The 27086-nt window shown below is 43.0% G+C and overlaps 2 protein-coding genes across 2 annotated transcripts in view; one reads left to right on the top strand and one right to left on the bottom strand.

Annotated features, from left to right (window-relative positions):
* MARCHF3 (membrane associated ring-CH-type finger 3) overlaps positions 1-8212 on the bottom strand; it is a 136327-nt gene extending 128115 nt beyond the window's left edge. The window contains exon 1 of the mRNA XM_070233135.1: positions 7952-8212. The gene's annotated coding sequence lies outside the window, so the exon portion shown is untranslated. The remainder of the gene's footprint in view (positions 1-7951) is intronic.
* On the top strand, positions 7343-18792 carry LOC102149262 (progesterone receptor-like). Its single transcript, XM_070233359.1, has 5 exons — positions 7343-7526; positions 8043-8205; positions 8311-9455; positions 13692-13778; positions 15859-18792. Exons 1-3 carry the CDS (start codon positions 7343-7345, stop codon positions 9209-9211), a joined length of 1248 nt encoding a protein of 415 aa, XP_070089460.1. The 3' UTR covers positions 9212-9455; positions 13692-13778; positions 15859-18792.
* Positions 18793-27086: the final 8294 nt, after the last annotated feature.

Genomic DNA, 27086 nt, shown 5'->3' with positions numbered 1-27086 from the left:
AGACACTGGAATGCTCTAGGAAAGTCCTTTGAAAATGGTCAAAAATGCAGTTACTCCCGCAGAGATAAGATTCACACTGATTATAACAGAAACTTTATAAAGTAGAGGTCTCACCTGAACTGAAAGGAAAGAGAATGTTAAAGAAAGGAAGACACTATTGGAGGGTGGGGTTAAATGAAAGAGGGAAGTTGAAGTTAGGGAAATTTAGAAGTTGAAGGATGAGAACTTTCTGACTGTGAGAACTTCTGTTTGCGTAAGATAGTCTCGAAGTGTAAGAGGAAGCAGATTTGGTATTTGGGATGCTGAAAAGCAGATCTGAGAAAATGCCAAAGCTGGCAGAAGCTCCCTGGCTGCAGGGAAGGGGATGAGCGATGTGTTCCACAGACATTTGCCTCTACCCCTCACCTGAGCCTCCCTCAGTCCTCCCAGGCCCCAGCTCCCAGGTGAAAGCAGAAGCCCTGGGATATGCAGTGGCAGGTGCTCCTGACTTACAAGTTCCAAAAGAAACCAGTGTTTGAGTCCATGACCTAATCTAGGACTGCTCATCTTCTCTTTTGCCTTGAACATCTAAATAACTTTCAGATGTAATCACTCAATTTTCTCATGATATTTTCTTGGCAGATATGAGAAGAAAGCACCTATGTTAAGTGAGGCTTAATCTCCCAGATGAGACAGAAAATCGGGGTCCTTGATCTCTTGCAGTCCTTTAAAGCCCGTTAAGAGCTGACATAAAAGGGCTATGCTAATGGCCCTGACCTCAGGCAGTTATGCCTAATGCGGCTGATCTATAAACTCCACCTGGGCACACAGCCTGTACACAACCTCAGTAAGCCAGCTCTGACGTAAGAACTAGTGCTTACCTAAGCCATCAGACTACATCATAAACGTGACCATGTAGGGGGCACTTCTCGAACCAAAGGAGATTTATAAATGAAAAATATTATGAAAATTAGTCTGAGATAAAAATCTGCTGGAATTTTTTTTTCAATCTTCTCTTAACAAATATCAACTTTCCCCATTATGCTGAGCTCTGGATATTAGCAGCCTCTAGGCCCAGCACCAACTTGTTCCTCCAAGGCCCCCAACCCTCCCACAGCCAAAGCTAGCTAGTCACCTGCACTGGATGGTGAAAGGAATGAAGCCATCGGAGACTCTGAAAGATATGACAGTGAGGCTGTCCCAAGTCTCAAAGTGGGGCCCATGAGTCTGCCTTTTCAAGGTATGACAAAGTATGGGAACGAAAAAGAAACCAAGGGAGATGGCCTAGACTAGCGTAGCAGTTGGAGTCATTCTTGCAGAAGAAACGACAGGGAGGTGGTGAGTGGAGGCAAGGCAGGAATGAAGCAAAGGGACTCTGAAGATGGAGAGGGCAGCAATGGATGACAGTTATATGAGGTGCTGAGACTGGTGCCGAAGCCCAAAGTTTGGCACTAGGATTCAGTTGTTGCTACCATCAAACGTTTAGTGAATATCTTTGTGCATATCCTTTCAAAGGCTGGCAAGTGTTCACTTGTAATTCTTTGTAGCCTCTAGTGCACCTAGCAACTATTTCTTGAATACCCTTTCTTGAGGAGCTAAAGGTGAAAGGTGTGGTCCCTGTCCTCAAGTGGCTCCCAGTCTGGAGGGGGAGATTACAGGAGATAAGGGCTCTGTGGACAAGACACACCAGTCCAAAGAGGGACATGGAAAAGCTTCCCAAAGGCGCTAAGGCTTGAACTGCTTTTTGAGTTAGGTAGGGAGAGAAGAGGTGCTTCCTGTGATTGATACTCAATTACTATTTGTTAATTAATTTCAGTTCATTTTGATTTGTAATGATTACCTGGAAGATCATTCAAGGACCGGGAGCTAGTTCGTATCACCACTGTTTGCTGTTTTTGAGGAAGATTAGCCCTGAGCTAACTGCTGCCAATCCTCCTCTTTTTGCTAAGGAAGACTGGCCCTGAGCTAACAACCATGCCCATCTTCCTACCACAGCACGGCTTTGCCAAGCAGTGCCATGTCCGCACCCGGGATCCAAACCAGTGAACCCCAGGCCGCCAAAGTGGAACGTGCGAACTTAACTGCTGCGCCACTGGGCTTGCCCCACCAGTGTTTTTATTATTGTCAATTGAAAAGATCAATCTGTCCATTTTAGTGTCCAGGGAATAATCCTAAAAAATACTATACCTTACCTTTGGCTGAGGTGGGGAGTGAACTCATAGTTTTCCTAATTATGAGACATCTTGTTCTACTTATTTCATAGCAAAAAGTTTTAAAAGCTTTTGAAAAGATCACATTTTGCTCACTTGAAATATGTGTGTATATTTTAGCATAAAATACACTTGGCAGCTGCTAACATAATTGGATGGCAACGCCTTGCAAAAACTTGATTTCTTTTTAATCAAATTTTTAGAACCATACTGGGTTTCTTGCCAGTGCTGCAATAGTGAGCAATAAATACATCATTAGATCCATGGTGGTCTGATGACGGATTACTCAAAAGATAGTTCCAGCCAAGAAGAATAAGCCCAGAAGTCTCATTGTACAAAGATTAATAAAATATTGTTTAAAACATAGATACTGAATTAATATAACAGGGAAGAAAACACTGCAAAATAGAACAGAACAGCCATGGCTTTATAATGTAGTGATATTGATCATGGATTTTCCTAAGTACTCTAGAGCAGCCACACTATTATATATGCCTCTGATTAGACCCAGAGATGAGAAGGAAAAAGTTATAAAAAAAGAAACTAACCAGAGGAAGGCCTGCTGCAATAATAAATTATTTAAAGAAAGCAGGGCGAGTGGGTTGTGAAGACAATATAAAACAGAATCAATGCCCCCAAGAAACCCCAAACCATCAGCACCTCTATAAATTTCTTACCAACCTGTCTGACATTTTATGTGAGGTATTTCTTTCCCATCCCTCTTCCAAACCCATCCCACACCCCCACCCTTCACTTCTTGCCAGTTCTTTTCTCAGAGCTTAACATTTGTTTTTCTTTTGTAGCCCAGGATGCCGTCTTCAGTTATATTTCTCAACCTCTATCAGCAGACTGTCTGTAAGGCCACAGATGAGTGCATCTGTTACTTCATTCATCTGGATCTTAAACTCCTCACAGAGACTATAAGCTGGGAATATCTAATATGATACACTTATCAATCTGACTTTAATATTATCCTTCTTTTTTTTCCTTACTATTGGTATAGTTAAACTCACAAAGCTAGAGTAAAAATTCTACAGCTCCATGACTGTTCTATGTTAGAGGATGTCACCAGATCCAAAAAACTAAAGCGAAGATAGGAGCTTGAGAGGGCAGTTTGGAGGAAAAATAGTCAAAATGGCTAAAATATAAGTATTAGGAGATGTTAAAAGGGCAGATTGACTTGAAAAGTAAATTTTTATAAGTAGATTTCGTCATGGGAATAAGAGTAAGGAAAGAAGAGTCAAAAACTTGAAAAGAATTTGTCAAATTCTTTTTGCCAAAAGTATACTATGGTCAAAGAAAAAAGAGCAAGAATTGTTGCTTAGAAGCTTGCTATGACCCATGGCCCAGTTTCAAGAAAAGTAGCCTTCTACTGTAGTTATTAGGCACAAATCACTCCCATGTATAGTCAGGGGCTGTGATTACATCTTAGGCTTTTAAAATGTTCTAGGTCCATCCAATCATGCACACACTGGTCAAAGGAAATATAAGCAACTCTATTTTGCCAGCATAAAAACATTAGCAGCAGAACAAGACTCAATAGGCAAACGGAACAGGTCTAAAATACTAGCCCAAAGAATCTGACATATAGGCTTTGCTGCCTTTGTGCTCTATGACCTTTAGCAAATCATTTGCCATTCTGGGTCAAGGCTGGCTGGTTAAGATGAGGGTCACTGAACCAATGGTGAATCGTATATGGTGGTTAACTTTATAAAGGAAACTATTCCAAGGTCACATTCAATATAAAAAAAAGTTTGAAGAAAGAGGTAAAAAAAAATTGTAGATGATATGAATGACTAAGCATAACCCTATTATATCACCACGATGATAAATAAAAACAATTCAAAATGCAAGGCCTATTTCTCAGTTTTTGGTGTCATCTTTGACTATGAAAGACAGGATCTAAATATTATTATCCTTTTGTGGCTGCTGTTTGCTCATCTGTAACAAAGTGAGAAAAATCATCGTACTCAAAGGATTGTTAAGATAAGTGACCTATAAACATGCCTGCCAAGTGCTCCTTACAACAGAAATTGCTGCATAAAAGTCCCAGTAATGATCCAGTGGCCTGGAACAATCCAAGTTCAGTGTCCCAGCCTATTCATATCCTTTTGTCATCAGGGAAGTAAACATCCGGGCACCTCTGACCTCTGAGAAGTCATTTAGCTTTTTAGGTACTTGGATGGTAGAAAGAGGGAAGGGCAACAATTTCTGATAGATCCTTTCTCTTTTAAACCTTACCTGGAGTCTTAAATTGAGAACTATGCCAGCCTGAAATGGGAGAATAGAATCCAGATGTCAGTATCAAACTATAAATAAAAGAGCTAATTGACAATAATTAATAAATCAAAATTCACACTGATTTGAAAGGAGAGGTGGCAATCAATTCTGAACCTCTTTGTGATGCTGAAAAAAAATCTATCTACCCAATTGATTGAACAGCTCAAAATACTTCTAAGATGACTTTCTAAAAATGAGACTCCCTGGGCCTCTGAGTGGGTGGCCTGGGACACTCTCCTAAGTGAGAGGCAGACCAGCTACAGCTTCCCAGGAGATCCTCGACCTTGGATAAGTATGGAGCTGCTCTGAAGAGTCAAAGATGGCTACCACGGACTGGGATCCTTCTACCGTCCAGGGACATACGCCCAACAATGTGAGTTAGGACTGGCAAAATCACCCCAGAGCACCCCAGGAGCTCAATGAACTTGGAGCAGGGAATGGAGGGACTAAGACTGGGCTGGGGTCTTAAATTACCTTGCTTCCCCAGACAGTCTTCCTTAGAACTGGGGCTAACCTGGAATAGGGATAGTTGAGGAATCCAAAACGCTTGTGGTCACAAGAACAAAAGGTGCCATTATTGAGGACAGAAAGTTAAAGTGTTGCCTATAAATTTCACAAGGCTGGTAAATGCCACCTGGAAATTTTGGAACAATTGTTTGTTGAATCAACTCACAGACTATAATTGTCTTTTATATCATAAACACTCTTCCAGTGTTTCTCAAAATCTGGTGAGGGGATCCCTGGCATCAGAATCACTTAGGGGTGCTGGATAAAAATGCAGTAAGTCCCACCCCAGACTCCTGAATGGAATCCCAGAGACTGGAGTCCAGCCCATGAACTGAATATCTAAGGAGCAGATGATCCTTAGACATCAGATAATCCATAACAAGGCAGGAGAATTATTGTGTCTCTGTAGTCCAACTGAAATTTAAAGACATTCGCAGATTAGGGACTTGCATATTTTCCGCAAAATGTTTAAGTATCACAAAAATGAAAACAATACTTCTTGTTATGAGTTCTTTTTTTGTATGTGTGAGGAAGACTGGCTCTGAGTTAACATCTGTTGCCAATCTTCCTCGTGTTCCTTGAGAAAGATGGTCCCTGAGCTAACATCTGTGCCAATCTTCCTCCATTTTGTATATAGGAGGCCACCACAGCATGGCTTGATGAGTCGTCTGCCCTGGGGATCTGAACCCAGGAATCCCGGGCCTCCGAAGTGGAGCACGCAAATTTAATCACTACACCACTGGGCCAGCCCCTTGTTATAAGTTCTTAAACCATTCCAGTTTATTCTGCCCACATGTAATGAACACCATTATTAAAATGTAATTATGAGCATAAAATTATTGGGAGAAATATCAAGTATGCTTCTCCAAAATATTGCCTTTATTTTGTCACCAAAAGTAATTATGCTATTAAAGGAATTTATAGTTTTTTTAAGTATCAGTCACTTGGCTGAAGGAACTTATTAAGCTGTTATACTCCTCCCATAGCCTTTTAGTCATCAGAATTTTTGTGATAAAGGTTTTTTATTACTTTTGAAACTATAAATTGTGAAACATTGCACCTGGTGATTAGGCTGAATAAGAATTTATATCCAAGTTATAAATTCCTAAAAACATGTTTCATTACAATTACTAAGGCAGTCTTAGCTCTAGTAGACTAAATAGCCTCTTGAATTAAGCTTTGTTTACTTCTAAGGATTTTTTTTGTTGGTGCAGTTCAGTTTTAATGCATTCTCTTGAGAAGCAAAAGAAAACAGTTTCTGATATACATGCTACTGCAAAGCAGTAAACCAGCACTGCAACAATGATGTGACAAGCACATTTCTTTTCTAGAGAGATCTTTTTCTCCTATAAACTCCCCCTCCCCAAAGTACAGCTATAATTATTTCACAAAATGTAGTTTGCCATTTCTGAAGAGTCAAACTCCTTTTCGCCTTCACTAAAATCACAAGTTCAGGCTGAATACCGAATGAAAATAAAACTTGAGAGGCCCGCTCTGTTTGTAGCTTGTTGTTTCTACTGAGGGTCGCCCCCAACCCACGCTCCGCCCTAGTGCTCCCGCTGAAGTGTACATGTTCTGTTTTAACAGATGGGCTGGCTGGCGGCTGCTGGGCTGTAAAACAGGAACGCAGAATCTGTACCGAGTGGTATTGAACTGCATGCTGGTAAAGTTCATGGGCATACACTGACCCAGACAGACCAGGCAGATCCAGACATGCTCACACACACATTCATGATACACCACACAGATCAGAGGTGTTCACCCGGGGAAAGTTCAAGGCTGTTTCCCCCTCCGTGTATTTCTACTTCATTCACCTATCAATCTTATACACACACGTACACACACAGACATGCACATCTACATATGTATGAATAGCCATATAGCTCAACGTTTTTATGTATTTTCAAAGATCAAAATATTCCCAAATTCTATACCTGTCTCTATCAAGTACTCTCAATAAGCTCTCAGTCACGTCAAATAAGAATCACAAGAAAATACTGTATTGAATTCTTTTTAGTCCACACATAATATAAATTACATGTATGCAACTGCCCTTAGAAAAGCCAGCTGCTTTTACCCCTTATCATTACGAGAGAAAAAAAAAATCATCCCAGACTGAGTCACAAACGAAGTGTCAGGTTTAACCTTGAATCCTGTTGTCAGTTCCTGTCACAACTTCATCACTTAAACACACAGGTGCTCAAACAAACACCAACCAACCAGCGTGGTGGTCCCTTGCACGGTCTAGTCTTGGATTCTCCCGGGGCTCCGGGCACTGGGACAGACAGTAGCTCTCCCCTGGTCCTAACGAAGTCCTTCAGACACACCTTGCAGGTGGATGTGGAGGTCCTGGCACCTCAGGAAGGATGCGGATTCAAGCGCTAATCGAAAGTAATTACTTTGCAAAGTTTAATATCCACGTCGTCAATTCCTTTCAAAGGAATAATCGCAAAGCACTGAAGCCCCTGTTACAGAACCTGGCTGGTCACTCAGGTTCTCTGATCCCTGAAGACCCACCCCGAATACGACGAGCGCTGGTTCAGGCCACAGGTCAGACAGGGACGCCGGGTTGTTGCTCCGCACCGGCTCCGGCGCGGGTTAATTTTTTAGGAACCCGTCTGCAAGCCATCTAGGAACTGTTGTCCCTACACCACTGGGCACGGAGGCCGCCCCCAGCGCGCGTGTCGCCGCCGCAGAGGGCGAGGGGACGCGTCCCCAGGCCCCAGCTAATGATGGCAATCACAACACGCCAAGTTCGCGCGAACGCAGAGCCGCGTCCCGGGCCGAGTTGCTACGCTTTGAAACAAGAAGTTCAGGAGCGGGGATACTGGCAAGGAGTAAATTCCGCCCAGCCCTGACCTCCCCACAGCGGCCACGCTCGGACCGACGGACCGAAGCGCGCCCGGACGCGTCCAGTCCCCCTGCTCGCTGAACTGCGCTTAGAGGAGTCGCTCGCCCTGCGCGCGGCCACTCACCCTCCTCGCCGAGTCCCGATCGCAATCCGACGCCCCTGCTGCGGGTCCTGAATCCCAAGTTGCCCCGAACCGGCGACTGCTCTCGCCTTAGCTGACCCGGGCACATTGGCTCGGGCAAGCACCTCAGAGGGAGCAGAAGCCCGGCGGCCGCCCAGGCTCAGCAGCCGCCCCGAGCGCTCTGACAATTCACCGACCTGCTCAGCGACTGAGGCAGATCGCCTGGCTGAGCCGACCGGGCTCCTGAGGGAGGCGGGGTCAGGCGGCGGGCCGGGCGGAGCCAGCCCCGGGACGGCCCTGCGGGGCGGGGCGCCCCTCAGCCCATGACTGGCGGAGACCGCAGCCAATCGCGGTCTCTCCAGGGCCCCGGGCGGCCGCGGGTGGTGCCGAGCACCCGGTTCCGCCCCGCCGCCGCTGTCCAATCGCCCGCGGCGGAGGGCTGGCTGGGAGAAGCGCCGGCGGCCGGCAAGTTGGCTGCGGTGGGGAACCCGGGCTGCGGGCGGGGGGTGTCGGGGCGGCTGCGGCGCGACCCCGGCGCTGCCGGAGGGAAGTGGCGGCCTGGACAAGCCCGTGAGTGAGAGAGGCCTGGGGCTGCCCAGAGCCCCCGGAGCCGCCGTGTCCCGTGGGCGAGAAGCCCAACAGCAGCGCCGGCCGAGACGGGGTGGACAACGCCCACACCTGGCGCCCGCAGGAGGCGCGGAGCTGGGCGGCCCTACAGGAGCCCCCGCAGTCGGAAGAAACCGAGACCCAAAGAGGGTGAGTCCCGAGCCAGATCACCCAGCACCGGTGGAGGCCCGGGCCCGGAATTGGGAGCCCCGAGCTCTCCGGATAGGTTCTGATTGCGGTCTGGTGGTGATCCCCGAAAGAAACCTCGGACTCCGCACACCTCCGGAAAGTTCCTTGCACGCCCGCTCCTCCCCCCTGCTCTCTACACCCCCGGCAGCGGGGACCGTGCTTCCCGACCCCAGGCGCCCCGGGCACTTTCGCAGAGCCAGGGGGCGAGAGGGCGGCTCGGGCGCTCGACGACGCCGGAAACCGCCAGACCCTTCCTCCGGTCGGGCTGCCCTGCGGGGTGGCATCGCAGCAGTGGGAACTCCTGCTGCTGTCCTTTGGGTCCGCCAGAGAGGCCAGGACAGTCCATCTTCGCGGGCAGGAATGCCACAGAGCGAGCCAGTCTGTCCCCCTGCACGTTCTCGCCCCCTTCGCGTTCGGAAGCCCCTGGACCGAGCTCAGAGACCTGCGGAGCGGCGGGCGTGGGGGTAGCCTGAGCTCGCTGGGTCACTCGCGGCGGAGTAGCCCCGGAAGAAGGCTTTGTGGGCTCTGCCCTTCCCGGCGGCCGGGTCAGAGCTGCTCTTTTTGTCAGCGGATGAGCCCTTCGGCGGGTTTTAAGCCCTTACCTTGGTTGCAGCGCACATACCTACGTAGCTGTGGGTGTAAAGAGCCAAAAAACGAAGGGCTGGGTGTCTCTTTCCAGGCTGAGACCTAGAATGGTAGCAAGCCCTACATGGTAAGCTGTAGGTGCCTAGTGGCCTCTGTGTGCCTGTAACTGCACTTGCCGTAGGTAGGCACCCAACCCATGTTAGTAAAATGAAGGTATGCATGGCAGGAAAGGGGTCAAGCTTCCTGGTATCTGACACCTTTACCACTGACCCTTGTCTCCCTCAGATCCCAGATGTCCTAAAGGTTTTAGTCTCTCAGCGTGGGTAACTTCAGGATATCATATGTGACGGAGTATGAATCTTTGCAGGTGTTGTTTCAATGGCTGCCTGGCCCTCATGAGGGCCTGTATCTGTAGCTCGTCTCTCAAGAGTAAGTTCTGATGAGGGTCATTGGCAAGAAGGAAGGCAGATGGCCTGTGGCTTGAAAAGGAGTGAAATGGCCCCTCCAGCAGGGAAGGCTGCAGCTCTGAGGTGAGCTCTGGCCTGGACTGAGTTTCACATTTTATCTCCTCAGCTCCCTGTCTCAGTGGGGAAAGGTCATAAGGCAGGCTGTCAGAAGGGCAAGAAAATCACGATCTGGACAGTCCTTACTAGGCCCTGAAAAAGTGGTTAGTGATGCAGAAATTGTGCATATTTAACCCTTCCTCATCTAGTGAACCAAAAGACTGAGACAGGTGAGGGAGACCATTCCATTCAGTTCCAAGGGTTGCTTAGCAAGCTGCTGAGTGGCCTGGGAGAATGGCCTCTGCCCAGAAGGCATTAGATGTAGATCACATGAATGGAATGAATATACACCAGGTCTCTCCCCAGGTTAGGATCGGGGGACAAGGGGAAAAATATATTTCCTTGGATTTCCCCCCCCCCCCACTCCTGGATATAACTAGACAAAAAGTTTGCCAACAGTGTTTATCATATTAACACCCTGTGAAGGTTTTTCACAGATGCTGATGATTATTTTAAAAGTCACCTTGGTAATAAGAGCCAAACACTGGCTGTTGACTGTATTTGCTGTAGTATTTATGTTAGATAATGAAAAAAGGAAATAGGAAATTTCTATTCATGAAATTAGAACTAAACAACTGACTTCCATGTCCCAATTTCCAAGGTTTTCCATTTGTTTGTTTCATGTGGACATGATCGCCCATGGGTTCTTGGTCAAGTAACTGGTCTCATTTTCTCTTACAGAATGGATGATGTGGAAGGGACAGAGCACATCTAGACTACATTCATATTTCCACACCATCTTCTCTTGTAATTGATATTTGACAAAAGCTTTCCTTGAACAAAGGCTTATTCCTTTGGTTGCCAGTCCCCCTTAGGATCTCTTCTTGAGTTTAGGCCATCTGCATATCCTACAAGGGAAAATGAGGTCTGTTACTTGTCCAAGAACTCATTGCAGTCCTGTCTGTATGAAACAAACACAAAACCAGGGAAATCTGTATGTGGAAGTCATTTGTTTAGTTCTAACCTGTTCCACCAAAGGAAATTTCTGTCTTTCAAAGAGATAGGGAAGTTTGTGGAATGGCTTGGGAATGAGAAGATCGAGGTGGGACCATGGAAGCAGGGCTGATCCCTTTGTGAATGGTGAGCAAATTTGCCTTCAGGCACTGTTACCCATCTCTGACACTGAAACAATATTTGGGACCTTCTAAATTTCAATAGGGTGTGACTGATAGGAGCCATGGATTCTAATCTGAGCAGCTGGCATGGTGAGTGCCCCTGGCAGTCACTTAACCTCTGTTTACCCTTGCTTCCTTGGCCATAAAACAGCAGTGGCGGAATCGGTCCACTGTGTTTATCTGCTTAAGGGGGACACTGTGACAATGGTTACAAAGCACTGCAAATGCATGTCATTTATAGCAGTACTGACTGCCAAAAAGGAGAACAAAATGATGTTGAAATGGGAAAATAGTGTGGTCTGAACAATTCCTGTTTGCACTTGCAATTTCTATTCATTTTAATCTCTTTGGATTATTGTCCTTTCATTCCATAAATGGAAATGAAGGAAAAGGGCCCTCACAGTCTTTATTCTTTGATTACCAATGTTTCAGAAGCTTTGCTTAAGTGAGTGGTACTTTTCCCTCTTTTCCATTTTGACCACCTCTTTCAATATATATTCACTTTGAAAATTATTCAGAATTTGAACAGGTTGAGCTAAAGACCTTAGCAAACAAGTGCAATCAGAAGCAGCAGATTCTAATACCAGCTATGCCATGGGTGCATTGTAAGACCTTGGGCAAGCCATTAACCTTCCCATACCTTAGTTTCCCATCTGTGAAACTGCAGCAGTACTTCTAGTTAATTTCACAGAGCTAGGAGAGATAACTAGTGATAATGTACTTTGAACTATTAATTGCTGTATAGACTACAAAATATCATGTAGGTGTTTTTGGCAAACTAAAGTATGATGTTAGTTTGTACATCACAACTAGGAGATATTTTTGTAGCAGAGAGATTACTCTGGCCCAATATCTGCAGCCACGGTGATACCACCCACAAAACAATGATATCTCACTGCATTTGAATGACGGTGCAACTGCCCCATATGAGAGTTATGTTGCCACAGGTTTAACTAAGTAAAAATGTGATAACAGAAGTAGGTGGGGAAGGGAAGCTTTTATTCCACAAAAACATGGCATTTCTTCGTCATACATGCTCCGGAAGAAAAACTGCATCAGACTTCTTAAAAATGCATGCCACTATGTAAAGACAAGTCTGATGAAAGACTAGAATGGTCTTGGAAAAATGGCCTGATATAAAACAAAACAGGGCCGGCCCCGTGGCTGAGTGGTTAAGTCCTCGCGCTCTGCTTCAGCAGCCCAGGGTTTGGGTCCTGGGCGCGGACATGGCACCACTCATTAGGCCATGTTGAGGTGGTGTCCCACATGCCACAACTAGAAGCACCCACAACTAAAATATACAACTATGTACTGGGGGGATTTGGGGAGAAAAAAGCAGGAAGAACAAAAAAAAAAGATTGGCAACAGTTGTTAGCTCAGGTGCCAATCTTTAAAAAATAAATAAATAAAACTAAACAAACTGCTTCCTAATTTTGAGACCTTGCACAAGTTGCTTAGCTTCTCTGAGCCAGAAAGGTGAAGGGTGTAGGGATTAGGTTTGTCTCATTGGCTTGTTTTGAATTTGAAGCAAGAAGCTCTAAGTAACTCCTGGCACAGGGTTGGGCTCATAGTGGGCCCTCTGCCGGTAATAACCTCTAATATTTATTGAGGACTTACTATGTGCTGTGTGCTGTTCTAAGCCTTTTCATCTAATGACTCACTTGATCCTCATTACCACCCTAAGGTGTCACTGCATTCTTTTTGTCTTCAGTTTCTATCTGTGTAGAAGGACTATTCTAGGAATAATATCCTGCTATGCACTAAAAGTCAAAAGCCTTTTTTTTTGAGGAAAATTAGCCCTGAGCTGACATTCGTGCCCAGCTTCCTCTGTTTTATACGTCAGACGCCTGCCACAGCATGGCTCGATGGGCCGTGCGTAGGTCTGCACACCAGCATCTGAACCGGCGAACCATGGACTGCTAAAGCAGAGCGTGCAAACTTAACTGCTATGCCACTGGGCTGGCCCCCAAAAGTCTCTTTTTATAGGTACTGGAGATTTCTAAGAAACTTTATTTTTCTATAGGAACCTCTTTCTTGAACATATTAAGAGAGAAAATAGCATTTTAAATATCATTGGTCTAAATGATACCCTTGCTTTCATGTGGAAGGGGCTAACCCAGCTTTTCCTGGTACCTAGGAAATCAGGCTGCTGTGAGCGCTTGGGAACACATGTATTACAAAAAGGCAAATGAGGGATTCATTTGGGACAAAAAGGACCATAGAAACAATCAGTGCTTCAAAACCCCAAACCACTTTCCAGGTCTCAGATTGTAAGCTCCTGGCAGAGTTGGGCTTCTAAATAGTGTGATCATTGTCTGGATTTTGGGTTTAATGGAAATTACTTCCCTTGAGGCAGCGATATGGGAACGATAACTGGCCAGCCAAAGAAAAAAATGGATTATCCCTTAGAAATGAATTGTACCTTTAGTTATGAATACCCCAAATTATGACATTTGCTTGTAAGTATGCCAGGGAAAAGTAGCCGTGAGCTATAATACACACAATCGTTTATTACTCAAGAGAATTTAGGTGCTAATGTGGATGGTATTGCATCTGTGAAATTCTGAAACCCACAAAGGATTCCAAGATATAAAGCCAAATAAAACATAATACAGAGGGAAATGATTTTGATTATGTAACATTTATATATAGCATTTCAGTTTACATTTTCAAATTGCTTTTCAGTCATTGGCTTATTCTTCAAAGCACACCTGGGGAATGCATCCATGCTGTTATCCTCTGTTCATAGCTGAGGCAACTGAAACTGAAAAGGTAAAGTGTTTTGTCCAAGAGCACAACAGTGACAGGGTGAGAAATCGTGCATCCATTCAATCACAAGTCTATTCACCACCTACTCTTGGCAAGGCCCGATGGTTTGTGGTACACAGAGGTATCTGCTATATACATGGCCTCTGCCTTGCAGCAACTTGCAGTCTGCTGGGGCAATAAGCACTCATATATTATATTTCCAGGAGTGCTCTAGACATCAAGGACCAGGGTTTAGAGGAGGAGAAGATGAGTCGCCTAGGATTCCTGGAGACAGTGGGATTTGAGGCCCTTGAGAGATGGGTAGAATTTGGGCAAACGGAGGCTGAGGGTGGTAGGAATGACACAGACACGAAGCTGGACAAATTTAAGGTGTATTGGAAAATGTTAGCCTACAGCAGGGCAGTTGTGGAAAAAGGGCTGGAGAGTGAATAGGAGCACATTTTCCAGGACACTGAATGCCCAGCTAAATGTATAGATTTTAGCTTGTGGGCAGTGGGGCTGGATTCATCTCTGACTTCTCCCATTTGCTCATTATTCTAACATGTACTGAGTGCTAATATATGCTTAGTCTCCAGGTGTTTTCTCATACATTGGCTTTTCTAACCTTCACAGCATTCTGATGAGATACGTATTATTATTATCACTCCTTAAATGGATGCTTAAACTAAAGCATTTAGAGATTCAGACTTGCTCACAATCATGTAGTTAATAATTGACAGATGTGGAATTTGAAAGGCCCGCTCTTGACTTCCTCATGGATACTTATGGGAAGAAGGAGTGCAGATTCTGGACAGTGTACTCAGGATGCCCATCTAATAATATGCCCCTTACCCTTGCTCAATGTCTTTCCAGAAATAAAAAGTAGATAGGAGGGAAATAAAAATAATTTCTTAACATGCAAGTTATTTTATGTCTAAAGTCATCTCCAGGCCAAAAAGACAAAGGATGTTTTTCCCAATTTTCTCTGCCCTACAATTAATAACAAATGCCTGCATTTCGAAAACTTTAGTCTTGTGAGTATCTTTAATACATTCTGATCTCAGCTTAGTTTTTCCACTAAACCAGAATCTCTCTCTGGAGTTAAGTCAATTTGGTCCTTAATCCCTTCCCCTTAGCATGCAACCTAACCCATTTATCTTAGCGCCCTATAAGATCTTCATCTCAGCTTTTGACCATCAAGAAATAGCTTTTTCTCTTGAGATACAGACTACCAATTAGCATTTTACTGTTTAATCATCAGGACAAAATTCAAGTGAGAGAAGTGTTATTGTTAACCCAAAAATATTTAGAAAGGAAACAGATTGCTTATTTAAATCTTCCTATAAAGAAATAAAGAGACGCTCTAAAGGGGTGGGTGGATACTTTGGTGACATAAAAATTAAAACAGTGAAAATTTTAACGTCTGTTAAATAGGATGCTTCTCATTGATCTGGTTTTGTGGAAGAGTTTTGTTTTTTTTAAATGCCTGTCCATGATCAGTCAAAGAAGTCTTCCTTTAGAGCAAATATCTGCTATAAATGATAGACCAATGTTGACCTTCTGCATGAAGACAAATGGGAAACCACCACAATGGGGCATTTCAAAATCCTAAACCCAACACACAGCATTCTCCTTGTCTCTCAGCCCTCTAGTGCCTTGTTTGGCTTTGCCCAGATTGTATTTTATGACCCAAGTCATGAGGATTAGTGAGTAAATGGTTGAGTGTTTCTCTGTGCTTTTGTTTGTTTGTTTTTTAGGAAGTTGAAAGAAAGTAAAGTTAACATGTAAGGATGATTAAATTTCATCTAAGATCTTAAGGATCCTCTATGAAAGATATGGCAGACAAGCACTAGAACAGAGTATTGTACCTGATTTCTCCTCTCTCTTAAAATGTCATGACTTTTCCTTTCATTTCAAGGAGAGCAATGGGCTGGGACACAGTGGCCTGTGTTTCGCTGAGGAACATGATGAAACCAATTCATGATGTCTCAGCTTCTAGATCTGCAAAGCAGGGAGGCTTACCTTGAGATACAGAGAAAACAGGACTTTGAAAGACCCAGAGGAAATCATACAACTTATTGTAACCATTTAAATCTCTTTACAGAGGAAAAAGCCACAATGCATACTTCCGGGGATTTTCCACATTGATGGAAGAAAGTGTTCAGGATACCTAAGTGAATCCCATTGAAGGCATGTATTAGCATTAATTTCTCCTAACTATTGAAATGAAGCCTATGTGGATCTTTCTCCCCTTAAGATGTTCAACAAAATTGCTGAGACTCTCAGAGATTGTTGAGGTGGAAACATGCTGGAATTAACCTTATTTAAAAAACAATAACTATGCATAATAGATATTTCCCCGATCAATGAGCCTCCCTGCACAGAGGCTCTTTTCACAGGAACTTCTGAATTCTGATCGAGATCTAATGGGATATCACAGGTAGAAAAATGTCATATGAGAAGTTAAATGACATTTCAACTTGGTGTCTGCTGGAGGCCCGTTTAGGAGTCCCCAAGAAACCAGCATGTTAGCTGACCAAAACCTGGGAGTCCCTCTGGGGAGGTTGTTGGTCTTGTCCTGACTCAAGGACCCAAGGTCATCCAGTTATAGCAACCCCAGTAAGCACCTCAAGGAACTCTTGGTAGCCTCCACAGTAAGCACTACAGTATTATCCACAGACATAAGTACTCAATAAATATTTGCTTGATAGAATTTAATTGTTATCAGGTCCTGAGCTTAATCAAAGCAGACAACTGCCCTTGGGAATAAAACTCAAACCCTCAGGAGCCCAAAGAGGAAAGAGCATGGTCAAGGTCAAGTGGCCCCAGAAAGGTCATGCTTGCTTAGGATTTATGGCTCAAATCAGTTATGGTGGGTGTGTAGGCACGAATTCTCATTCATAGTCACAGAAACCATTCAATTGTAAATGAACTGGAATATATAATTGGACCTGGCCCTTGAAACTTTTGTGGCCCTTTCAAAGTGAAATGGAAAACCATGTCTATTTTCTCACTCCCTTTTCCAACAAGCTGAAAATATAGTGCAAATGAGCCTTTAGTCGTGGGTCATCATCCTTACAAGACCTGTCTCTGGTTCCAAGGTTGGAGACTCTTCCTCTGCCTCCTCATTCTCACCTATTCCTAACTTGAGATAGGTCTCATTTTTACCATATATTCTTTCAGCCACATGGGGGAGATGAGAAGATGCTAAATATAGCCATGTAAAAACCATCTAACCATCTAGCAAACTAGAAAACAACTTCAGGCTTAATATCAACAGTGAGTATGTAGCATCAGCTTAAAGGCTGTGTGAACATGCACAAATGTTTTCTAAGAATATTTTTCAGAAGAGTGTATTTATAGATATAATCTCTAATTGCGTTATGAATGATAAATGAGAAGGTTAACAAACTATATTTCAGGACTGTTTTATATGTTTATTTGCTGCCATCATTAGTTCTGTCTTTCTTTATGACTGCTGATTATGCCTGTTTATTAGTCTTGGTGGAAAGGGGGAATTGCTGTACTTTGGTGCTTGGAAAAGATCTTGTCACATGATGATGAAGATTGCAGGAAGGCTTGTTTCAGAGTTTGTTTGGGTATTTGTTTCATTTTAAAAGGCTGTGAGTAGGACTTCATACCTGTCTAATAAGCATCATGGAACATTTTTATGTTTGCTGAGTGCCTTGCAGTCCCTCATTAGTCTCCACAGCACCCCTTGGGGGTGGGTCAGTATTACTGCCTACAGTTTACATTTGAGAAAATCTGAGACACGAAGGGATTATGTGATTTGTACAAGGTCACCCAGCATTCAAACCTAGCTAATAAAAGATGACTGCAAAGCTCTTTCCAAATAAAAAGTGCTGTATAAATGTTAGGTAGTATCAATGGGCGTGATCCCAGGATGAGTAAAATACTCTCCAGGAGTAAAGTGCTCATGCTTGCTCTGTAAGATTCTTTCTTTTTTTTAATTTTTAATTTTTTAAATTATTATTATTGTTTGTTTTTTGAGGAAGATTAGCACAGAGCTAACTTCTGCCAATCCTCCTCTTTTTGCTGAGGAAGGCTGGCCCTGAGCTAACATCCATGCCCATCTTCCTCTACTTTATACGTGGGACTCCTACCACAGCATGGCTTGATGAGCGGTGCCATGTTCGCACCTGGGATCTGAACTGGGGAACCCCAGGCCGCCGAAGCAGAACATGTGCACTTAACCGCTGCGCCACCAGCCGGCCCCTGTAAGATTCTTTCTAACCTCAGGGCAACTTTTGAAATAGGAATTGTTGAACCTGGTTATGCATCAGAAACATCTTTACAGCTTTTAGTACACGTGAGCACCTGGGCCCCTACCCAAGCTACCAAATCATAATCTGGGAGGTGGGACCCAGATAATGAAAAAGCTCCATTGAGGATTCTCATGCTCAGCCAGGGTTGAGAACCACCACTCTAGACTAGAATAATAGCCTCAGTCAAGTCAAGAGCAACAAGACACTGTGAAGTCAATTCAGAAGAAAAAGTCTGGCATCTTCCAGGCCTCTGTCCACCCAGTTCACAACTATTATTAGCAAACGAACTGCCGCCATGAAATAATCAACTGTAGTATCCATCTGTGGAATTCTAGGAAATAGTGCAGAGATTAAAGTTTATTTAAGAACCATAAGTGTTTGAATGTTATAATTTACTGGATAAATTTACTGAATCCACTCTAATGTTTTTATTTTTAGTACCTTGTATGGTAATCAACACAGTAAGAACCTATAATATCTGCCCATTCATACATCTGTCAAACATTTATTGAATGCTTGTTATGTGGAGATTAAAGAGTGAAAATAATGGGCTTTGTTCACAAGGAGTTTATAATCAAGTGATAAACAGACACAGGCCAAACAAACAAACAACAAAAACCCTATAGTACTAAGCCACACATATTAAATGATAATCTAAGTGTATATGAGGCATTATTCATAATTGCTAAAAGGTTGAAACAACCCAAATGTCCATCAACTGATAAATGGATAAATAAAATATGGTATATCTATACAGTGGACTATTATTTAGCAATAAATGAAGTACTGATACATGCTACAACACGGATGGGCTTTGAAAAAATTATGCTAAGTGAAAGAAGCCAGTCACAAAGAACCACATACTGTATGATTCCGTTTATATGAAATGTCCTGAATAGGCAAATGTATAGAGATAGTTTAGTGGTTATCTAGGGCTGGGAGGTGGGGAGGCAGTGATGGTGAGGGACTGTTAATCAGTATAGGGTTTGTTCTTGAGGTGATTAAAATGTTCTAAAATTGTGATGGTTGTGCAACTCTGTGACTATTCTAAAAAAAATTATTATACACTTTAAATGGGTGAATTGTATGGTATGTGAATTATATCTCAACGAAATATATATACATGACGCTATATGAACTTGGAGGAAAGAATGATTAACTAATTTGAACTGGAAGAAAGTGGTGGAAAATTTCCTGGAGGAAATGGCATTTGAGCTGAATCAAAAAGGGTGACTTTTGTAAGGAGGGAAGGCATGCTCAATGATAGAGTCAAAGTGATGGTGCTTTCATGTAAGGGCAAGTTATCTAGAATAGATGGAGTTTAGGATACATGAAGGGTACAGTACTAGGGGCTAGATGCAGGGTTTTTACTGCCATGCTAAGTTCTGTAGTTTGGTTTTCGTTTTTGTAGACAATGGAAAGCCATGATGGGTTTGCGAGTGGTCTGATCAGGCCTGTGATTTGTAAGCATAATTGGAGGTGGTGATGAGGTAGATGGGAGATGAGTTGGGAGAGCAGTGAGCAGAGGAGACCAGTTAGGAGGCCAGGCTATTGCAATGTGTAGGCAAGAGATGATGAAGCCCTCAACTATGACTACAGCACTGAGCAGTGGAATGAGACAAATTTGAGAAAACGTTTAAGTAGAATCATAAAACTTGGTGACATTGGGGAGTAGGTGAGAGGGCACAGGATATATACAACACAGTATTTTAGACCACAGAAGGGCTATGGTCCTTTTTTGTAATTTAGAATCATAATATAAAAACTATTGTTGAAATAACACCAAGCAGCCAAATTGTAGCTCTTTAACACCTTGCCAAAAAGGGTTTGATTACAGACTCTTACATTTCTTAACAGAGGAATGTAGATTGTGAATAAAAGGTGGATTGAAAAGAGAAATGCTATCCCATCATTTTGTGACTTCTTTGGAATCAGACCTTCCCTTCTTGGAGATGAAGCAGTTATTTATCGCCTGTTTGAATGACTAAGTATTTACCTCTTGCTCAGATAGCTTCCCTAGAAACACTTCCTTTGGTGTGAGCAACTTGGATTTACTGCCAGGGCAACACCTCCCATCCAGCACCCACACTGCCTCCTGGCTTGGTCCTCACCAGCAGGTGTTCATAAGCACCACTTTGTTTTGCTTCTAATAAGAGCACAGTCTCTGACAAGAACAGGCTGAATGTACCACACATTATAACTGTCACTGACGTGTTCTTGCAGGGAAGATCTGAAACCATGGGAGTCTTAAGGATCAGGAAGACAGAGACTGCCTTTTCTCTTAATCATGCAAGGCCACACCTAGGTTTTCCATAAGAAGGAGTGGCAGCCAGATCCTGAGCAAGGTCAAAATAGAATTAGTCTCTCCTACTGCCTGGGGATCTGTTATGGCCTCCTTTGTGGGCTTTGGAAAGTGTGGCAATGACACTGCCGGCTGCTAGCAGAGTCTAGGAACAGTGTCCCTGACAAGTGCATTACATGAGTTTAACCAAGCAGGGAACACCATTTAGTAAACCACTTGCTGTGATGTGACTGTTATCTGTGCATGTCAGTGAACAATGACTACAATAAACCATGTTCAATCACAGTTGTTAGCAGAGCTAATTATAGCAGTCTCAGGTGGGAGGAATCCCAGCAGACACCTGAGGGACTTCCATAACAAGTCCAAACATTGTCTTTGCAGGTAAGCAGTGGAAATAGGTCCCTTGGGGACTTTTAAACAATAGTTCTCTGCAACTCTGAACATGGATCCATCTTCACTCCACAGTTGGTGAGGGATCATGTTTGAAAGAGGACCACTAAATGAAGGAGGAAATAGATGCTTAAAGCCAATAGGGTAAATGTTCTGGATTAAAGGAGAGCAGAACTGGGTATTACTCCTTGGGCTGTCTTTGACTCACTGCATGACCTGATGGAGGTCGCTTCCTCTTTCTGGGCCTCACTGTTCTCTGGTCTCAAGGGTAATAATACCGGCCCTATTTATATCACAGGATTGCTGAAAGAATATAATAAAATATATATATTTTAAAAATAAAAGTTGGGGAAAAATAGAAAATGCTGTGTAACTCTAGGTAATGTAACCGTTATTCCCCTTCTCTTGTTCCACATTTTACTTATAAATGACGAGAGGGAGCAAGAAAAAAAATCTGTGCTGTTGTAGAATTTCAAACTCCATTCTCTGATGCCTCTGAGTGGTTCTGTGGTTTGCTTATCTTCAAATTTGCCTCCCTCTCCCCAGAGTGCCAATTCTAGTGTAAAATCATCTCCAATTTGAGGGGTGGAGGAGGCCCTAGGAATCTGAAGAGGCCAAGGCCCTGCATCCATCTAGTCTCATATCTTCACATCACCTGTTGCAGCCCAAGTCCTGAAGGACACCTCTCTCTCCTCTCTAGGATACCTGATTTGGGAAGAGTCAGCTCTGAATGAGTCCCACAGTCAAATTGAGACTGCAGGACACATCCAAGACAGAACTGAAAAGAATTTGTAATGTGCACTGAATATGTCTTAGTCTGGGTCTCTAACTACATTCTTGTTCCTGCTGAAAATCACTGCACACTTCTCAGCAAGCAAGGCACGTCTGCTTATCTGATGATGCTGTCAGTGAGAGAAAGGATTGTATGATGGATTTGGAAATCAGGGAGGAAAAAGAAGATTTCTTTCCAAGGGTTGAAGATTTATCTTTTCCAAGTATGCAAAACCAGTCAGAGCATTAAAAAATATCAATGAAAAGTGATCATGTTTTGTGAGCAGGAGGAACCATTCTTGTTTTCAAAATAATAAGGAAGATTTATAAGGATCCCAAATCCATGGTTTAAAAAAAAATGATTTGACCATAGGATGGCAGAGGGACTATCAAACTCTTAACTGCCCCCTTATGGTGAGGCAACATCTCCACTTAAATGAATGCCTTACATCGAATGTTTAAATTTCCCCCCTTCTCTTTTCTCTTCCCTATCATTTAGCTTTTTTCAATGTTCAGCAAAAATAAAAAGTCTAAGTAGGCAATTGCACATAATTGTAGGCTCTGCACCATTGGCAAAGTGATGCTTCTTCCTAAGTATTTGTAATCATCTGTTCCACCCTTTTTTCCTCCTCCTGGAAAATTTACTGAGAATGACAGCAGTGTCCTTTATTTCTCTTGAAGGCATCTTTTGGCCTCACTTTGTGTACAAGTTATAAAACATATCAAGAATACAATATTGTGTTATCCATGTAGTCACACATATAAAAATAGAAAACACCACTTTAAATGAATAGAGCAAAAGGCGGAATATCTAAATTATGTTTTATCTATTAAAGTTACATGGTATGGTAAAGACTTTTAAAAATTACTATTGTAACTCAAAGGCCTTGATCAACCTGGATGTATTGGCCTGCACCTGCCAGCTAGGAGGTTGTTTTGTGCTGTTAGGTGAGAACTCAGTGGCATCCTTTGCCCTCTCAACGTTTTCTTTCTTACTGGCTTGGAGAAATGTGACATTGCTAAAAACTAACTTGAAAATGCTTCACAGAGCAGGATCCTTGCCAAATTCAGGAATCTTGCTAGTTTGCAAGGCGAGAGCCGTCATGCAGAACAAAAGGCTGATACTAGAAGTCAGGAATCACAATGGGAATAAATCCCACAATATGTGGTTTCTGAATGTGTTAATCTCCTCTGACCTTAAAAGAGTGATGCTGGCCTTACTTTGACGATAACTTTACAAAGAAAATGTAGGGGAGGTGGAGTTAAATCCTAAAACTTAGCTCCTCTTGGAATTCTTTCCCAACTTCTAACACCTTTTTATTACCCAAATTATGAGTAGATGCCCATTTTCTCTTCTGAGCATTACATTCCTAACAAAGAACATATGACACAACACCTCCCTTGCCTGGAAAAGAAATAAGGAATTTTCCCAGCTGATAGTTAACCTAGTCCAGTGATGCAATTGTACATTTGACTCCAGTTTTTAAGGCAGTGTTTTCTATGGTTGGTTGGTTGGTTTCCCTCTCTCCTGCCTTAGTGGGCAGGGAGTGGGTTGACCTTTTCAGGAATACTTGGGGATCTTGCTGGGATCTTCTTACACAATGCAATTCTGCAGTAGGGCCGTCAGGGTTTCTCAGGGGAGTTGGGTCATATTTATACATTGTGAGTAGAACAATGAGGTCATAGGCTTAACTTACCTTTAACTTACATCCTGTCTACTTCTTGGTGTTTCTGAATCATTAAGAAAAATTCCAATATTAGGCCTACCCTGTTTATGAGGGTAGAAAGCTTTCCATCAGGAATAGTTCAAACATAACATTTTGGCATGAGGAAGGGACAGCTTTGACACTCAGTGTGGGCCTGTGGCTGGATTCTTCTTATTGTGTCTAATCTACTGGCTGGCACTGCCTCTATGAGCTATTCTTCTCCATCTTTTGTATGATTCTAATATTTGCCTTTTCCTGAAGTTTTATGACCTTCCAGTCTTTAGAGTTCAGAAGTACTTTGGCTTTTGTAGTCATTCTTTTTGAATGAGAAGGTAAAGTGCAAAACATCAGTGCCTAAATTCAAGACTGGGCAGATGAGGCCATTCTCTGTTGACTGTGCCTCAACAGTCAACATGGATTTCTCTGTCAGTGGAGAGAGATAAGATCTGTGTCAGGTGCAGAATTTTGGGTCACAATATTGAAGTATTCTGGTCTATGTGGTGAATAAGAGCCCTGGGTCTAGTGTGTGTCTGTGGACTAGGATGGGTTGCCATGGTTTACGCTTGAGTGTCAGGGTCACTCTGGAAACCCCTAAAGTCTGCTGCCCAGCTCTTTTGAGATTGTCTGAAGTTTATGGTACTTCTCCATCACGGTTTGCCATTTTTAGGTGTTAAGATAATCAGTGAATCAGGTCATCAACTCTTCTCTCTGATGCTTTTCCTTAGAGGGTCAAATGAGATATGTTTGAAAACTTCCTGAAAGATGGATACTCTCCCCACCAGAATTGTTCTCAATAAGGTCAAGTTACCATTTGTATTAGTTTCCTATTGCTGCTGTCACAAATTACCACAAACTTGGTGGCTTAAAACAACACAAGTGTTTTTTCTTAACAGTTCTGTAGGCTAGAAGTCTGAAATCAGTTTCACTGGGATAAAGTCAAGATATTGGCAGAGTTTGTTCCTTCTGAAGGCTCTAGAAGAGAATCTGTTCCTTTGCCTTTTCTAGCTTCTGGAGACCATTTGCATTCCTTGGCTCATGACCCCTTTCTTGTATCTCTCCAACCTCTTGCTTCCATTGTCATATCTCTGGCTTCCTCTTCTGTGGTCAAATCTCCCTCTGTCTCCCTCTTAAAAGGACAATTTTTGTTACATTTAGTACCTGCCTGGATAATCCAAGATAATTTCTCCATCTCCAGATCTTTAACTTAATCGGATCTGCAAAGTCTGTTTTGCATATAAGGTAACATTTCTAGGTTCCAGGGATTAGGACCTGGATATCTTTGGGCGCTGTATTATTCAGCCTACCACAGCACTGATTTTCTAATTTTCAAATCCACTGTCTTCTTTTCAGTCCTCATCCTAGTTCTTTAGACATTTGATACTGTCAACTACTGTGGGAAGAACTCCTCCTCTGACTTTCAAGATACGGCTATTTTCCATTGATGTGTTATTTTTGTTGTGCGTCTCTCCCTCTAGAATGCAAGCCCCTGAGTAGGAACCTTGGCTATCTTGTTGACTGCTCTATCCCCACTGCGTAGAATAGTGCCTGGTGCTATCACATAATGAAAGGCATCAAATAGTATAAATTGGATGAACTTTTCTCACTCCTAGTTCTGTCACCTCTCATTCTCATTTTCCTTCACTGGCCCTTGCTCTACCCATGAGGTCAAATTTGGTATTCCCTAGGGCTTAGTTCTAGCCTACTTTTCTCCTCAATGCCAGATGTTGTAGTTCCAAACATTTTCTGGGGGATCTCAAATCTGCACCTCAAGCCCAGACCTCTGATTTGAACTTCCAACTTTAATCTTTACGTGGATGTCCCACAAGCACGGCAAATTCCCCATGTCCCATCTTTCTCATCCATCAAACACAACCAAAAACTAACCTCCCCTTCCTCTTATGCTATGTCCCAGGGAATAGTAAGTACCAGGATTTACCCAATAGCCAAAGCAAGAAGACTGGGAGTCATCCCAGACTCCATGCTTTCTCTCTACTCACTCTTACCCCAACTCCTCCAGTCAATCATGAAGTTTTGTCAACCTTACTCCCAAATGTCTCCTGATATCTCTTTCTAACTCCCATTGCCCTGGTTCAAGTCCTCATTACTCCCATGAGTAAGAAATGAATGAAGTTACCAAACTGTTCCTCTTGACTTCTCTTGCATATGATAGAATGACATGCTCTTAAACTTTCTGGATGTGTACCAGAACTACTGATCATTGCTAGCCATGCTTTCAGTCTCTGCTCAGTGGGCAGTGACTATGGTTCGCATATCACATGATCTTGGTCCCCATAGCTGATTGGGCCAGGGATAGGTGCCTGACCCAACGGTGGCTCATTCTGTGGGTCTGATCAGCCAACGTATGACTTGGGTCGCTGGTTGTAAACTTGTGTTTAAATTATCTATAAATTTGAGTAAAATTATTCTTTTGGGATTTCAGAATAGAGAAGCTGAGAGACTCAGACAACTGTATTACTGAACATAAAGGTCAGCAGAAATGATAGGCATGAGCAAGCTACAGTTTTGAGAAAGCAGATACTGTGAGTAAGCAGGGTTGCTGGTGGACCAGGAGAGAACAGGGAAAGAAAGAAGCTTGAGGCCCTATGAAAAGGGTGCTGCCTCAGTTTCTGTGGTTCTTTAAGACTACTCCCTGAGGCCTGGCCCTACTATGAGTCCTATTGTCAGATTTCCATGAGTTGCTGCATTATTATAAACAAACAAATCAACCCTAGTGTGAGTGAACCCCTGCTTCCTGCAATAAACTGGCCAAAGAGTTCTGTGTTCCAGTAAGCCCTTTTAATGTTATGATGAGACATCTGGAAGAAAGCAGCACTGTAACTGCTCTAAGAACAGCAATATGCAGTCCCAAACTCAATGTTTATTCCACTCGTTTTTAAATCACTAGCTTAGGAAAAAAAAAGAGAAGCTTATAGCACTATTTCCTTTTGGGGTGGGAGAATATTATGATGAGCTGCTTGTGTCAAAATTCGTCTTTTTATATAAACAAACTGATCCCTGAAAACATAATTTCAGAAAGGAAGAGAATGAAGATGACTACAATAAGTGACATAGCATTGTCTGATACTTTTCAACAGTGGGATAATCACTACCTTTTAGATGCTATATTTCTCAATATCTGCCTTTCGATTTGCCAGCTGGTAGACCAGAGGGATTGCTGAAGGTCTCCAGGTTCTTAGTCACATGACTACATTCCTCTCTCAAATCAGTAAATTTATTGAAGATTTAAAGGTAAAAACAACAGTAGGCACATATAATCAATACTTTGGACTACAATCAGAAAGCATCTTTATTTATGTCTCTCACTATCCCTATAAAATGTGTTCAATGGGAAACTTCTTACTCTGTTTTGGATAAAAAAACACAACAAACAGGCAGTGTCAGGACTGTTTTGAGCATTCTCAGGCAACTGAAAGTCCCATGGTCACTTTAAATTGCATTTAGTCTGTCTGTTCCTATGTCACAATTGAAACTTAGAACTTGGTTTAAAGTTATCATACTTGTAGCCCAATGAGAAGCCATATGCCAATGGAAAACTGTGGAAAGGGAAGGTCTTTCTTTCCTTGCTCCTGCCAGCTTCTGATTCATCTGGGGTTGGGATGGGAGAAGGCAAGAGAAGTGAGGGACAGGAGTGCTGTCACTTGAATGGTGAAGTTGTGAAATGGCCTCCAGCTTTCTGGGCCTGGTAAACATTTAGAGCTGACCACATTTCAGAGGCTTTTGTAGGTTCTTGGGGGTACTGTGCTCATAGCTGGTGGTGTCTCACCTGCAGTTCCCTTGATTCAGGCAAACATGCTCTCCATTTGAGCAGCCACTCGCTTCCTCAGCCTCTAGGAACCCAGTGTTCTCCCTTGGCTTC

This window comes from Equus caballus, chromosome 14 (assembly GCF_041296265.1).
Source record: "Equus caballus isolate H_3958 breed thoroughbred chromosome 14, TB-T2T, whole genome shotgun sequence".
Taxonomy (NCBI): Eukaryota; Metazoa; Chordata; class Mammalia; order Perissodactyla; family Equidae; genus Equus; species Equus caballus.
Note: the sequence above shows the minus strand (reverse complement) of the source record. Positions and strands in the feature narration are given on the sequence as shown.